The sequence below is a fragment of the Myxine glutinosa genome, chromosome 8 (genome assembly GCF_964187855.1).
Source record: "Myxine glutinosa chromosome 8, kmMyxGlut1.1, whole genome shotgun sequence".
Classification (NCBI taxonomy): Eukaryota; Metazoa; Chordata; class Myxini; order Myxiniformes; family Myxinidae; genus Myxine; species Myxine glutinosa.
Genome location: NC_136268.1, coordinates 40034875 through 40051947, shown reverse-complemented (window position 1 = coordinate 40051947; position 17073 = coordinate 40034875). Strand labels below are relative to the sequence as shown.

Genomic DNA, 17073 nt, shown 5'->3' with positions numbered 1-17073 from the left:
CTCTCCGGCATTCCTGTTCCGGGAGCTGTTCTTCCGTCAGCTGCCTAACCCGGTACGCCTCGCCCTGGCAAGCACGACGATCACAGATCCCCGGGCCCTTGCCAGAGAAGCCGACAAGATCTCCGCCGCAGGACAGCGCATCGTAGCGGCGACATGGGACCCACCGCCGTCCGACGCAACACCCAGGGCGCCCGAGCACCCGGCACGGTCGACGGCCGAACTGCCGACGCCATTGGCGGCCGCTCTACCGAGCCGACCACCTCCGGCACGACAACCGAGGCCTCCACCTGACCAAGCGTGGTGTTACTATCATGCCAGGTTCGGACAGAAGGCCCGGACATGCCGACCCCCGTGCACCTTCGGCAGGCCGGGAAACGGCCGGGCCGGCATTCATTACCAGCCATGAGCGCCGGCCACACGGGCAACTTACTGTTCATCACGGATAAAGCGTCCGGCGGCGCTTCCTGTGCGACACCGGCGCCCAACTGAGCGTCATACCCGCCTCTGACCAGGACAGGCAATCCGCGGTTTGCGGCCCCTCCTTAGTTGCGGCCAACGGATCGACTATCCGCACCTTCGGCCCGCGCAACGTCACCCTCTGCTTCGGCGGCCAACGCTTTGCTTGGACGTTTGTAACCGCCAACGTGCCCGTGGCTCTGCTAGGCGCCGACTTCCTCTGCGCACACGGACTGCTGGTGGACGTCCAACGGCGTCGTTTAATCAACGCTGAAACCTTCAGCTCCCTGGTATGCACATTGAGCAGCTCCGCGCCGACCGAGCTGGCATGCGCCGTCCCGGCGGCGAACGAGTTTGCTCGCCTGCTCACGGAGTTCCCGGCCCTCACACGGCCGACGTTTTCGGCCGTCGCAGTACGGCATGGGATCGAGCACCACATACCAACCACGGGCCCGCCGGTCTACGCCAGGGCCCGCCGCCTCGACCCAGCCAAGCTCGCCGTAGCGAAGGCCGAATTCGACGCGTTGGAGCACCTCGGCATCGTGCGGCGCTCCGATAGCGCGTGGGCCTCGCCACTGCACATCGTGCCAAAGCCGGGGGGTGGATGGCGCCCGTGTGGCGACTACCGCCGTCTCAATGACGCTACCACCCCCGACAGGTACCCGATCCCGCATATCCAAGACTTCTCCGCCCGTCTGGCGGGACGGGTCATTTTTTCGAAAATTGACCTCATACGGGGATATCACCAGGTACCTGTCAGGGCGGCCGACGTCCCTAAAACGGCAGTCATCACGCCGTTCGGCTTATTCGAATTCTTGCGGATGCCGTTTGGTCTCAAGAACGCGGCTCAGGCGTTCCAGCGCTTGATGGACGGCGTGCTGCGTGACCTGCCGTTCCTTTTCGTTTACCTGGACGACATCCTCGTCGCCAGCACGTCCCGGGCCGAGCACCTCCTCCACCTCCGGACACTGTTCGAGCGCCTCAGCGAGCACGGCCTCATCGTCAACCCGGCCAAATGCCACTTCGGCACGACGGCCGTTGATTTTTTGGGCCATCACATCACCAAGAACGGGGCCGTGCCGCTGCCAACCAAGGTCGAGGCCATCACCACGTTCCCGCGTCCCCGCACCATAAAGGCCCTGCAGGAATTCCTGGGAATGGTGAATTTTTATCACCGCTTCGTGCCCCGCGCTGCTCAGCTTATGCGGCCCCTCTACGAAGCCCTCCGGGGCATGCCGGCCAAGCACGACATCGCCTGGTCCGCAGCAATGGATGCGGCCTTCCAAGGCTCAAAGCGGGCCCTCGCCGACGCAACACTGCTCGCTCACCCGGTGCTCAACGCTCCCATCGCCCTCACCACGGATGCCTCCGACTACGCGGTGGGCGCCGTACATGAGCAATGGGTGAACGGGGTTTGGCAGCCACTCGCTTTTTTCAGCCGGCAGCTCCGGCCGAACGAGCTCAAATACAGCACGTTTGACCGGGAGCTCCTCGGTCTACACCTGGCCGTCCGCCATTTCCGCCACCTCCTGGAGGGCCGACCTTTCACGGCGTTCGTCGACCACAAGCCGTTGGTTTACGCCATGGCCAAGGTCACGGAGCCATGGTCGGCCCGCCAACAGCGCCACCTCTCCGCCGTGTCGGAGTTTACCACGGACATCCGGCACGTCGCCGGCAAAAACAACGCCGTGGCCGACTGTCTTTCCCGGGCCAGCGCGAACGCGGTCCACCTGGGCGTGGATTTTGCGCTTATGGCGGCGGACCAAACCACCGACACCACGGTGCAAGCCCTCCGGGCGGCGGACACGGGCCTCCGCCTGGCCGACATCCCCTGCGCGGACACTGTCCTGCTCTGCGACGTCTCCCAAGGCCAGCCTCGCCCCATCGTGCCCGTCGCCTGGCAACGCCGCATCTTCGCCTCCCTCCACGGTCTTTCCCACCCGGGCCGGAAAGCTTCCCAGAAGCTGGTGTCGGCGCGTTTCGTCTGGCACGGCCTTCGTCGGGACGTCCGCGATTGGACCAGCGCCTGCACGGCCTGCCAACGGGCCAAGGTCCACCGACACACCCAGGCCCCGCTGGCACCTTTCACCGTGCCCGAACGACGTTTCGACCACGTCAACGTGGATCTGGTGGCCCCCTCCCCCCGTCACGGGGGTTCACACACCTGCTCACCATGGTGGACAGGACCACCAGGTGGCCGGAGGCCATTCCCCTCGTCTCCACCACCACCGCCGACGTGGCGCAGGCTTTTATCGCCACCTGGGTCGCCCGCTTCGGCGCACCGGCGGACATCTCGTCAGACCGCGGTCCACAGTTCACCTCCGAGCTGTGGGGCGCGGTCGCCCGCAACCTGGGGATCAAGCTCCACCGTACTACGGCCTACCACCCCCAAGCAAACGGGTTGTGCGAGCGATTCCACCGCTCCATGAAGGCCGCGCTCATGGCCGGCCTTCAAGACGTCGGGTGGGCCGACCGGCTGCCGTGGGTCCTTTTGGGCCTTCGCACGGCCCCCAAGGAGGACCTCCAGGCATCCACCGCCGAGCTTGTCTATGGCCAGGTGCTACGCGTCCCGGGCGAATTTGTGCCCGACGCTACCAGTCCCTGGTCCGCAGCTCACCAGCGCTCGGACCTCCAGGAGGCCGCCCGACGGTTTGCCCCCGTGCCAACATCCCACCACGGTGACCCCCAGTCCTACGTCCCCCCAGCACTCCGCACAGCGGAGTATGTTTTTGTGCGTCACGACGCACATCGGTGGCCACTCCAGCCGCCGTACGACGGGCCCTTCCGGGTGCTGCGACGGGACGACAAGTCGTTCGTCATCGACATCGGCGGCAGGTCGGACCGGATTGCTGTGGACCGCCTCAAGCCGGCGCACGTGGACGTCGTCCACCCACCACGGGTGGCCCTTCCGCCGCGGCGAGGCCGTCCCCCGTCCACGGTGCCCCCCACTCGACCGCCCACCACCTCACCGGACCCCCTCCCACGACCCGCCAGGGGTCGCTTCGGCCGGGTCATCAGGACCCCCCTCAAATTGACCCTGCCGGTGCAAGTCGATTCTGGGGGGACGTGTGTAGCGGCTGCCGCTGAGTTTTCACAATCGCCTTGCACCTATCAAGGACGCGGAGCGATCACCATGCCGGGCTCGTCCAGGACGCCCAGGCTCGCCCTCAACTTGCCAGGCCGCAGCCAGGACGCTGGGCCACGCCCCCTGGCGCCGGGCCTGGGCAAACCCCCTGGCGGAATAGATATATATTGCTGACTGATAAACGGTTTTTCAGAGTGCCTGAGTGTTTGATTTCATTAAAGCAACTCAGATGAATTCTAGCTTTTTGTCGCGTCCATTCTTCCGATCGACGTGGGAGCCCCGGCTCCTTCAATGTGTAATAAATAATATAAAGGAAGAAGTGTAATAAATAATATGAAGGAAGATGTGTGATAAATAATACAAAGGAAGATGTGTGATAAATAATATAAAGGAAGATGTGTGATAAATAATATAAAGGATGATGTGTAATAAATAATATAAAGGAAGCTGTGTAATAAATAATATGAAGGAAGATGTGTGATAAATAATCTAAAGGACGATGTGTAATAAATAATATAAAGGAAGCTGTGTAATAAATAATATGAAGGAAGATGTGTGATAAATAATATAAAGGACGATGTTTAATAAATAATATAAAGGATGATGTGTAATAAATAATATAAATGAAGATGTGTCATAAATAATACAAAGGAAAATGTGTGATAAATAATATAAAGGACAATGTGTAATAAATAATGTAAAGGAAGATGTGTGATAAATAATATAAAGAAAGTTGTGCAATAAATAATATAAAGGAAGATGTGTGATAAATAATATAAAGGAAGATGTGTAATAAATAATATAAAGGAAGATGTGTAATAAATAATATAAAGGAAGATGTGTAATAAGTAATATAAAGGAAGACGTGTGATAAATAATATAAAGGAAGATGTGTAATAAATAATATAAAGGACGATGTGTAATAAATAATATGAAGGAAGATGTGTGATAACTAATATAAAGGAAGATGTGTAATAAATAATATAAAGGAAGATGTGTAATAAATAATATAAAGGAAGATGTGTAATAAATAATATGAAGGAAGATGTGTGATAAATAATATAAAGGACAATGTGTAATAAATAATATAAAGGAAGATGTGTGATAAATAATATAAAGGAAGATGTGTAATAAATAATATGAAGGAAGATGTGTGATAAATAATATAAAGGAAGATGTGTAATAAATAATATAAAGGACGATGTGTAATAAATAATATAAAGGAAGATGTGTGATAAATAATATAAAGGACGATGTGTAATAAATAATATAAAGGAAGATGTGTGATACATCACATAAAGGAAGATGTGTAATCTTATATATAAACGCGAGTTGTCTGTGTGTGTCTCTGCATTTTATTCACAGATGGCTGAACGGATCTTCATCAAACTTTCAGAGGTTCATCAGTGAGTCCCTGGGAGTGTTTTAGGCAAAAAAAAACAAAGAAAAAAAAAGTTTGTTTTTTGGCGTAAAAAAAAATAAAAATCGCTCGATAGTGCCAAAGCCTTTTAAAATTAATGACAGTTATATACAAGTGCACATTCGCATTAATAAATACAAAACAATCACCAGACATTTGAATACAAATAAATCAAACAACTCCGGAAGTGTATGAAGTTGGTCGTACGGCTTCTCCTTCTTCCTGATCGGCAACAAACTTAACTCAGAAACGTGATGAATGCCACATTCATCCACCAGCATATATATGAACCCCCTTCCTCTCGTGCCACCTTTCCCCTCCCCTCCCTCCCCTTCCCCCCCCCCTTCCCTCCCTCCCCCCGACTTCCCCCCCCTCCCATCCCCTTCCCCCCTCCCTCCCTCTTCCCCCCCCTCCAACCCCTTCCCCCCCCCCTCCAACCCCTTCCCCCTCCCTCCCCTTCTGTCCCCTTCCCCCCTCCCTCCCCCTCACCTCCCCTTCCCCTCCCCTTCCCCCCTATCCCCCACCTTCCCTGCCCTTTCCTCCCCTCTCCTCCCCTCCCTGTCCCTCCCATCCCCTCTCCTCCCCCGCCCGGCAACGCTGGGTACGTCTACTGGTCTACTATAAAAGAGAGAAGTCTGTCTGCCTGTCTGTGTCTGTGTCACCATTTTTCTCAAAGATGGCTGAACCGGTCTTCATCAAACTTTCAGAGATTCATCAGTGAGTGCCTGTGTGTGTTTTGGGCAAAAATAATAATAATAATAATAATAATAATAATTGAGAAAAAAAAGATCAGTTTTTTTGGAGCTTAAATAAAATAATTGGTCGATAGTGCTGAAGCTTTTTTTAAAATTAATGATAGTTATATAAAAGTACACATTCGCATAAATAAATACAAAACAATCACCAGACATTTGAACACAAATAAATCGAACAATTCTGGAAGTGTACGAAGTTTGGTAGTATGGCTTCTTCTTCTTCCTGTTTGGCATCACACTTAATGTAGAAACGGGATGAATGCCACATTCACCAGCATATATTTAACGAAAAGGTGATGAACCCCATTCCTCCATTGCCTGCCCCTTTTTTCCCCATGCAAATAAGGGATGTGGTGATGAATTGGGAGAGGGGCAGAAGAAGCCACACAGGGTGGGCAAGATGGATCCAGAAGCAAACTCTCAGGAAGGAATAACTGCAAATTTTGGAAGGGGTAGGCTTGAGGGAGAGGTGGGGGGGGGGGGGGGGGCAACGGGGGTAGAACATACTAGTACCCGACTGCAAAGCCGCAATGAGCCAGCGAAGCCAAAGCCTCTTGCCACTATTTTACCCATCACTATGGCATCAGTAGGTTAGGTAGTTGGTAGTAGGTAGGTGTAGTAGGTACCGTACCTGGTAAGACTTGGTAAAAGAGAAGAGCAGACCGTCCTCCCCAATACCTACATACAATAAATGTCACAAGAAGCTTAAGGAAGTAACTATACGATGTGCTAGCTCAGGGCCTATTTTAAGAAATTTTAACTGGGCTTAACATACGTTTTCACAGTGTGTGTGTCGTCTTCTAACTTCAGTCGCTGTCAGGGCTGGTTCTCTCTGGGCACTGCCGCTTCCTCCACCAGAAGAAGTTAGCTTGCAGAAAGATCAGTGCCGACAGATCAGACGATAGCGCCGTTATTTCTAAAAAATAATTCTTCGTCAATTTTAGAGTATTTGACGCCGTTTTCAGCGTCCGAAACGCGTAATAAGCTTTTAAAAAATATTTTTTCAAATGCTCGAATCTCATTGGTTCTGGTGTTTGGTGACGATTTTCTTTGAAGATAACGAGGTTGGTCTTAACGTATTTTAATTACAAATTAGAGGTGCATTAGATTGTGAATCAAAGAAAGACGGGTGAAACAAACTCCTATTGAACTTTTACGCAATTGTTTTATGCAAACTTCCACATCCGGTCGATGGCGGCCTCCATTGCATGATTTGGTTTTAGAAATATTTTTTCAAATGCTCGAATCTCATTGGTTCCGGTGTTTGGTGACGCTTTTCGTTGAAGATAACCAGGCCCTTGCGGGCCGAGGTTGGTCTTAAATAATTTTAATAATAAATTAGAGGTGCATAAGATTGTGAATCAAACAAAGACGGGTGACAGAAACTCCTATTGAACATTTTTCAATTTGTTAAGCATACTTCCGCATCCGCAAGATGGCGGCCTCCATTGCGCTTCGGAATTCTCAAGCCAAGGCATAATCTGGTTTTCGACATAATACGTACGCGTTTATTGACAACACCGGCTTCGCCGGCTATAATGGTTTTGGATGGATCATCTGAGATGGTGGAGAACTTTGGAGCGAGAGGATTCGCTTTCAAAACTGGCATCATTGCCACCTGTAATACCTCCGCCAGGTCAGCCAGGGGTCAGTTGTTCAATAACTTGCACAATACCACGTGTACAGGCAAAAATCCGCAAGTCGTCTCCCCCACACTTCAGCTCTGGATGGGTGGTTTGATATTTTGCCCATGACCTGACCTTGGGTACCCACATTTGGTGGATATCGGCCAAGCTGTTTTAAATTCTACAAGGAGCGGACACAGATACACAGACACTGCTCTCTTTTAGTTAGATATAACAGACTATAGACAATTTCCACCCGAGACTAATTCGGATGTTCACATTATGATGGAGAGGAACGAGAGCGAGGGGAGAGATCAGTAACTTTCGTTATTGCAGATGTGATCTTAAAATGGTTAATAAAACTGTCGAAATTGATAAAAGCAATCGTGATGGTGATTGCTTTGTTTAAAAAGAGAGTTTTCAGCTTGCAACTCATGAATGGAACGATTCTGGATGAAAGCCAGGCAGCTGAATGGCGAGAAATAACCAGTAAGGGGAATATAATTTTGACATTTATTACCCTCGCCAGAGGTTAATTACCCTAATTGCATTTAGGTCGATTTGTTACTTGGTAAAAAAAAAAATTTTTTGCAAGTATGTTGATCACTCCGGTTTGTGTGTGTGTGTGTGTGTGTTTGTCTGTACGCTCACTTATACTTGCCTACAGGTCACAATTTTAAACCGATCTTCACGAAACTTCACCAAATGGTAGAGTTCGTGGTCCGACAAAATCTTATATATTTTAGAGGTCAAAAGGTCAAAAGGTCAACATAGGCCAAAGGTCAACCACGTTTTTTCAAATTCCTAAAATCCTCAATTTTCATCCGATTGACTTGAAATTTGAATAGGATTTGCATATTGGTTAACTGAATTCAACCACCAACTATTTTTGAGATCAGCATAGATCAAAAGGTCAACATAGGCCAAAGGTCAACCACTTTTTTCGAATTTCTAAAAATCCTCAATTTTTATCCGATTGACTTGAAATTTGAATAGGATTTGCATATTGGCTAACTGAATTCAACCACCAACTATTTTTGAGATCAGCATAGATCAAAAGGTCAACATAGGCCAAAGGTCAACCACTTTTTTCGAATTTCTAAAAATCCTCAATTTTTATCCGATTGACTTGAAATTTGAATAGGATTTGCATATTGGCTAACTGAATTCAACCACCAACTATTTTTGAGATCAGCATAGATCAAAAGGTCAACATAGGCCAAAGGTCAACCACTTTTTTCGAATTTCTAAAAATCCTCAATTTTTATCCGATTGACTTGAAATTTGAATAGGATTTGCATATCGGCTAACTGAATTCAAACAACAACTATTTTTGTGGTCAAAAGGATGCTCTACCGAGTGCTTTTCTACTTTGATCTCTTTTGCCAAGTGTCACTACATGGATGATTTTTCATTTGTTTGTTTGTGTCCACTCACTTAAACTTGCCTACAGGTCACAATTTTTAACCGATGTTCACGAAACTTCATCAAATGGTAGAGTTTGTGGTCCGACAAAATCTTATATATTTTATAGGTCAAAAGGTCAACATAGACCAAAGGTCACCTACTTTTTTCGAATTTCTAAATCCTAAATTTCTATCTGATTGACTTGAAATTTGAATAGGATTTTCATATCAGCGAACGAAATTCAACCACCAACTATTTTTGAGATCAACATTGGCCAAAGGTCAACCACTTGTTTTTGAATTTCTAAAATCCTCAATTTTCATCTGATTGACTTGAAATTTGAATGGCATTTTCATAACAGTGAACTGAAATAAAAAACCAACTATTTTGAGATCAGCATAGGCCAAAAGGTCAACATAGACCAAAGGTCAACAACAATTTTAAATTTCTAAAATCTTAAATTTCATTCGATTGACTTGAGCACTCCACTTGACTTGAAAATTGAATGGGATTTACAGATCAGTTAACTAAATTAAACCAACAACTATTTTTGAGGTCAACATAGGTTACAAGGTCAACATAGGCCAAAGGTCAACCATTTTTTTCAAATTTCTAAAATTCTCAATTTTCATCTGATTGACTTGAAATTTGAAAATGATTTTCACATCAGCTTAGTGAAACCAACCACCAACTATTTTTGAGGTCAACATAGGCCAAAAGGTCAACATAGGCCCAATTTTTCAAATTGTCAATTTTCATCCGATTAACTTAAAATTTGAAGGCGATTTTCATATCAGGTCACATAATTCATCCACCAATTATTTTTGAGGTCAAAAGGACGCTCTACCGAGTGCCATTCTACTTTGTTCTCTTTTTCCAAGTGTCGCTCTATGAGTGATTTTTCATTTGTTTGTTTGTTTGTCCGCACAAACCGTTATGATGTGTATTAATTACATTCGACATTTTATAACCCTTTACAAACCCTTTACAAACAAACCTTTACATCCCTGAGGCCCATTAAGACCATTTCAGACCCCAAAGATCATGAAAACCCATAAAGACCCTACCCTACCTTTAAAACTATGAGGATCGAAGACCCCTAAGTCCCTTTAAGATACCTAAAACACTTTAGAGCCTTTATAACCCAAAGACCATTTCAGACCCCTAAGAACTTTTCAAACTACAAAATTCCTTCAGACCCTTTAGAACCTTAACACCCTTTAAGATCCTTTAGAATCCTAAAACTCTTTAAGACCAAAAATACCCCAACAGACTCAGAAGACCCTTAAAGACCTCTAAATACCATTAAAGACCCCGAAGACCCCGAATACCCCGACGAGCCAAAAGACACAAAAGACCCCGAGGACTCAAAGGCCAAAACCACCTGTGCTGGCGAGGGTCTGCAATCTCTGATTGCTCTTTCGTGTTAAGAGTTGCATTATGTACATATGAAGTTAGGTAATGTCAGCACTCCACATGTGTGTGATCAGGCTGTAAATAAATAAGCAAAGATAAATGAAATTCCACCTCCCTCAGCCCCTATTATTCCTCCAATCACAGCAGAATGGTCCTGCACATGCGATACAAGGCCCACGTTATATGTTAGTCCTTTTCTCTGTAATTTACATCCAGTGCAGCATATTTTCACCAGCAGTAGGTAAGTTTCCTGATTTCATTGGGATAGAAGGCATATACATTTTTGACACGACAAAATAATTTATAAGTTATCATATAGTTGGTGCCCTGACAAATCAGATGTGAATGAAATATGACAACTTACATTAACTGGCTGTTTTCACTAATGGTAACAGGCCATTTGATGCTGCAGACAATACGGCCTTGTCCTTGCGTGACATGAGAAAACACACAAAGTGGTAACGCAAGGCAGAGTGCCAAGAGCCAGATTCCAACCACGACTCCACGAGTATTTTGGGCAGAAAGACGAGGCTTCAGTGGGTGCCGAATCGCCATATACCTGTGGAATGGGCGGAAGGAAAAGAGAGGAGGAAATTGAAATAGATGGCATATTGCTGAGGACACTGGACTGGCACCCTCGAGATTTTGGGTTGAAATCTGGCAAACGGCCTTAGAATTCAGGATTTGGCTTCTGAGCATGTGACAGCAGTTGATACTTCATGATTGATTCGTAAAACGCTTCAGGGAAATTAAAATGGACACCAACATGTTGCTTAAAAAAGAGACCACCACCCATAGACCACCTGTTAAAAAAAGAAAAATCATTGGTTTGATGTGTTTGGTGGATTGAGGCGATGGGTACATATGGTGCGAATTATGCAATTTTCATGAATCGATTCATCTTGTTGGAGCAATTTCTGTGACAGACATGTGCAAAACCTAAATGAATAAGAAAGAAAACTAGACTTGCCAAGGCTTGTGTTGCTTTGTGTTGAAGCACAATAATAATTGTTCTTCTGAAGGATAAACTGAAAACTGAAGAATAAACTGTTGAAGAACAAATGTGTTGAAGAACAAATTAATACTGTTCTTCAACACAAAGCAACACAAGTCTTGGCAAAGTGGTATTATAATACTACTCGAAAGCATATGAAAATGCAAAGCCCGTCCGCGTCCGTTTGTATTCAGACGTCTTCTTCATCCGTATGCTCAACATAACGAAAACAGTTTTTTTTAAATAACAAAATAAAAATTGATGATTTTATGCAGCCTTGACCTCTGAGCTTTGGATCTAAAAAAATAATCAGCTCCTAGCTTTTGATTGGTGAACCAATTCTGTGACCCGGTATGTAAATTCTTAAAATTTCATTTCAATCGGATGAAAATTGACAATTTTATGCAGCCTTGACCTTTGACCTTTTGATCTAATCGGCTTTTAGCTTTTCATTGGCGAACACCAATTCAGTGATCCAATGTGTAAATTCTAAAAATTTCAGGTCAATTGGACGAAAATTGACGATTTTTATGCAACCTTGACCTTTGACCTTTTGATCTAATCGGCTTTTAGCTTTTCATTGGTGAACACCAATTCAGTGATCCAATGTGTAAATTCTAAAAATTTCAGGTCAATTGGACGAAAATTGAGGATTTTTATGCAACCTTGACCTTTTGAGCTAAAACAAAAACAAAAAACAATGGACCCCTACCTTTTGATTAGTGAACTACTAATTTTTAATTAATTAATTCCTACTAATTAGTGAACCAATTCAGTGACCCAATATTCAAAGTCTTAAATTTCAGGTCAATCGGGTGAAAATTGGTGATTTTATGCAACCTTAACCTTTTGTTTAAAAAATTAACCGGCTTGTAGCTTTTGATTGGTGAACCAATTCAGTGATCCAATATGCAAATTCTTAAAATTTCAGGTCAATCAGATGAAAATTGATTATTTTATGTGATGCTGACCTTTGACCTTTTGACCAAATGATTAATTTGCCTTCATATTCTCATAAAAAAAGATTTGTTCAAAAATTTGATGACAAACCTCAAATGGTAAATTTAAATTTCAGTATAATTGGATGACAATTGATGATTTTACTTGACGCTGACCTTTAACCTTTTGATAAAATTATTAATTTGTCTTCTCCATATTCTCATAACAAAGCTTTGTTCAAAAATTTGATGACAAACCTCAAATGGTAAATTTAAATTTCACGTCATTTGGATGAAAATTGTTAATTATATGTGACACTGACCTTTGATCTTTTGACAAAATTATTAATTTGCCTTCACCATGATCATAATAAAGCTTTGGTGAAAATTTGATGACAATAGCTCAAATGTGGTATGGCGCAGACACACACACACACACACACAAGTGATTGCAAAACCCCATCTCATGCTGCGCAGCGGACGGGATAATAATAATAATAATAATAAGAGATCTGTACAAGGAACTTTGATGCATGAGGCCCATCAAAGTCTGTGCTATTATTGCCAACTTATGGATGGTTTTCTGTGCTCTTTCCTTTGAGAAGCTGAGCATCATGCAAGCAAGCAGCACGTGCCATTTTAAAGTCTTTGGTATGACTTGGCCAGGGTTCAAACTGCCAATCTCACAGACTCAGAGCAGATTGTCGTTCTAACCATTTCATCTGTTGTTGTCTTATCGAGACCACTGGTCGATATAAACACTGGATTTATCTCAAACTAAAAGTTGATAAGAGTGTGTTTACCTGCTTGACGAATGAGGTGTGGCTGACCTTTCATGCATTGGCCTTTCATCAGTGACAAAATGAAGGACTAATGCTGAAAAAAAAGCCAATCACATCTCCCACGACAATAACAACACAGGCTGTCCACAAAGTCTTGTTCCGGGTTTCAAATTCTATCCCAACCAAACCAAACAAATCTTTATGGACAGCCTGTAATTGCCAACTTTGAGATGACAAAATCCCATTTTCTAAGTTTGCATATGTCCCAGTGTGTTTCTCGCAATCGCAAGTAGCAATGAGGGATTGACGTGGCGTGATGTGCAATAAACTGATGCTTCAGCTTAAGTCAGATAGGGAATCAAATGTGATGAATATAGTTCCCCCTTTGCATTGTGCTATGAACAGACCAAATGAGGGTACAATTGAGCTTTCCCAGCACATGCAAGTTGTCCATCTAGCAACATCATTTGGTGGGAATTAAAGATCCCACGGTGCCGATTTGAAAATAGGCCATTGCAGAGGACAGGATGGTGCAGACGTAAAATACATACCTCTGAGCTTTCGAGTCTGGTTTTGAATCCTGACCCAACTACAGTGTGTACTCTAGTCAGATTGGTGCTTTGCAGGCAAGGTGCTGCATCACAAAGTCAATCATCCCTCAGGTGTATGTTAAACTTTCAGAATCATTGGAATCTCCCGCGGTGAAGCTGTCTCCGAGGGCCTTTCACTCACTCACCGCAGGCAGGTTGGGGGTCTTTCTGCAGGCAGGTTGGTGGTGCTCCCCCAGCTCTGTCTGTGCTCTGTTCCCCAAATATTCCTGCAGGTCGCACAAAATCTACCTGCAACCCTGTTATGGTGAAACTGCCAAAATCGAGACTCTCTATTCACCTTCACTCCTTCATTCCTCTTTTCTCCCACCTCTGGAACAAACTCACTCACTCTCTTCAATCCCACTCCTCCCTCCAGGTCTTTAAAACAGCTGTTCGCCATCATCTCTTATCTTCCCCCATACAAAACCTTTATCTTTTCTATCCCCCAGATCACCCCAGATAGTCAGGGCCCTTAGGGATATTTTGGTTCAAATTCTTCCAAAAGCATCAAATTTGGCGCAGATGTTGCCCATGCCATACTCTTTCCATTTTTGATGGGCGCCAAGGGCGGTATGATCCGGGGACCATACCGGTCCATCCCGCCATGTCACCTGACCTATGACGTCATAATTAGGATATGCATCCAATCACATGGCGTACTATAAGTGGTCAAAGTTCAAAATGAATCGATCGAAAAATGAAGGCAGGGATCCATTTTTAAGGTTTTCATAAAATCCAATATGGCCGCCAGGTCACATGACCTATGACGTCATATTTATGACATGTATACAATCATGTATACATGAACCCGGATCATGATCGCACAAAAATTTAACACAAGGATATGGCATACAGTTCATAAAACATCAAAATCCGTACCTTTGTAATTAGACTGATGAACTGCATATGCCTGAAAATTAGGAAATAGACATGTAAATATTTCCTCTAATTGTCAAAAATAAGGTCAGAGTTCGATTACCCAACCCAGAAACATAAAATGGTGAACCTCGTGTAAATCTTGACCAAAAACTCAAAAACCCACATGTTTGACTCCAAAATGACCTTTAAGATGACCTTGAGGGTTGACCTTGACCTCCAATCATCAAAATAACATCATAATTTGATTCCTCGACCTCGAAAACCCCTGAAAAGTGGTATCATGCATGATTCCAACCCAATTAGTTATTTAACTGATTTTCCTCTAATCCGGGTGGCGGCCATTTAGTATTTCGCCAATATGGGGCCCCCGGGGGGGGGGGCGCCCTTCTTGGCGCCCGTCAAAAATCGAAAGAGTATGGCATGGGCAACATCTGGGCCAAATTTGGTGCTTTTGGAAGAATTTGAACCAAACGGCCCCAAAATATCCCTAAGGGCCCTGACTAAGATCCCACTTTTTTGAAATTCCTACTTCTCTCCTGGAAGTCCGAGCAGTGTCCATGTGTTTTATACCTCTCCCACCACCCACCCCCTTCCCGTGCCTCCTCACCCCAAGCCCTCTACCTCCCACAGATCTCCCGGTGTCTTTGCCCTCAAATGTTGTACTTGTGTGCTTCCCTCTCTCTCTCCATCTTGTCTCCCGCTCCCTTTATCTAATGTTTAATGTGTCAGTTTGTCTTTTTGTGATTAATATCAGCTCTTACACGAGCCTCGATCTTGTACACAAAAAAAACAAATACAAACTTGGTGTCCTGTCTGCTGTAATTAGTTGAACTAGGGCATGCCCGTACTATATATATATCTAAAATTATATCCCCCCCCTCTATTTACATGAAATGGTTTGGTCCATGAAATGTTTTGGTCCATTCGCAACGCCAAAGCGAACGGCGAACGCTTTACATGAAATGGTTTGGTTCATGAAATGTTTTGGTCCATTCGCAACGCCAAAGCGAACGGCGAACGGCTTGCGAGTACAGAACTGCTACCATCATCAAGTAGAAAGAGAAGAGAAAAAAAATGAAAAGGAAAAACATTCCAAACCGCGAGGGAAAACAACACGGCATGTCGACACAACAACGTGTCCTGTGATTGGCCGTACGTGGCTGCCAGTAGCTGCCCCCCAAAAAAAGCTTTCACCGTCCGGCGACTGAATTTAAGGGGAAAAATAAAACGCTCTTCGCTTAAAACAACGCCCTTCGCTCTGACTGAATTGGGACAATGTTTTTATGTTTTTAATTGAATTACTATCCGTAATGGCGCACGCTCTCACGGGAGCTCCGGAAGGTCGTATATCGCAGTTACGATGAATCGCAAATTAGTTTTTATTAGTTTTATAATTAGTTTTAAAACATAGTTTAACGGCAACATAGTTTGCCGACGGGAAATAAATGAATACGCTCTCAAATGTGCCATCCGAGGCAGAGTGTGTCCGCCACGTTCGGCACACGCGATAGCTCGCTGCTCTCTGATTGGTTGAATCGTTTTTTGGACATAGCTCGGTAAGTAATTGTCCGATTAATATGAAACCTTGAAAAGGCACATCCTCGGGTCCCCAGCAATATACCTGGCAAGTTTCAAGTATATCGGACCGGTAGTTGTCGAGAAACAGCGGTCACAGACATACAAACAAACAAACAAACGTACAAACAAACATACACACAGAGATTACTGGAATTATAGATAGATGACATAAAATATGTGATTTGGTGTCTTTTGCAAAGAGTTTGAAAGTTACAGTCACGTGAAAAAGTAAGTACACCCCATGTAAAGTTTTGACTTTTTCAACATATTTCAACATACAGCTATTTGATCTTCATTTCAACAATATTGAAAGATAAAGGTGATATAATATAACAGATATCATGAAACATTTACATTTTGTAGTCCATTGTATAATTTAAATAAACATAAATGCAAATTTCGCATGTGTAGAAAGTAAGTACACCCTTGGCTCTAATAGGTGGTATTGCCCCCTTTAGCAGTAACAACCTCAAGTAGGTGTTTCTTATAACTGTCTACCAGTCTCTGACATTGACCGGGAGAAAATTTTGCCCACTCCTCCATGCAGAATTATTTCACCTGTGTGATGTTTGAGGGGTTTCTTGCATGCACAGCTCGTTTCAAATCCCCCCACAACATCTCGATGGGATTTAGATCTGGGCTTTGACTTGGCCATTCCAGAACCCTCCATTTCTTTCTTTTCAGCCATTCCTCGGTGGATTTACTGGTATGCTTCAGGTCATTGTCATGTCGCAAGGTTCACCCTCGGTTGAGCTTCAACTTTCCGGACAGATGGCCTCACATTATCCTCAAGCACCCTCTGGTGCAATGAATAATTAATAGTGCATTCTATGATGGTGAGCTGCCCATGCCCTGATGCAGCAAATCTGCCCCAAACCATAATATTTCCACCACCATGCTTTACAGTTGGTATCAGGTTATTGTGGTCAAATGCTGTCTTTGGTTTTCGCCAAACATGTCTTCTGGTACTGTGGCCAAGTAGCTCTCTCTACCTTTGACTCATCTGTCCAGAGCACATTGTTACAGAAGTGCTGGTCTTTGCCAGGGTGTTCATTGGCAAACTTTAGTCTTGCCCTGATGTTCTTTCTGGACAGTAAAGGTTTCCTCCTGGCACACCTCCCATGTAGATCAAATTTGTGCAGCCTCTT

At 45.0% G+C, this 17073-nt stretch overlaps 1 protein-coding gene across 1 annotated transcript in view; it reads right to left on the bottom strand.

Annotated features, from left to right (window-relative positions):
* The window catches only part of LOC137432429 (neuromedin-K receptor-like), a 191419-nt gene that overhangs the window by 78526 nt on the left and 95820 nt on the right, over positions 1-17073 (bottom strand). Inside the window, exon 2 of the mRNA XM_068124364.2 lies at positions 10529-10723. Within this exon, the coding sequence (XP_067980465.1) occupies positions 10529-10723 (195 nt within the window). The remainder of the gene's footprint in view (positions 1-10528; positions 10724-17073) is intronic.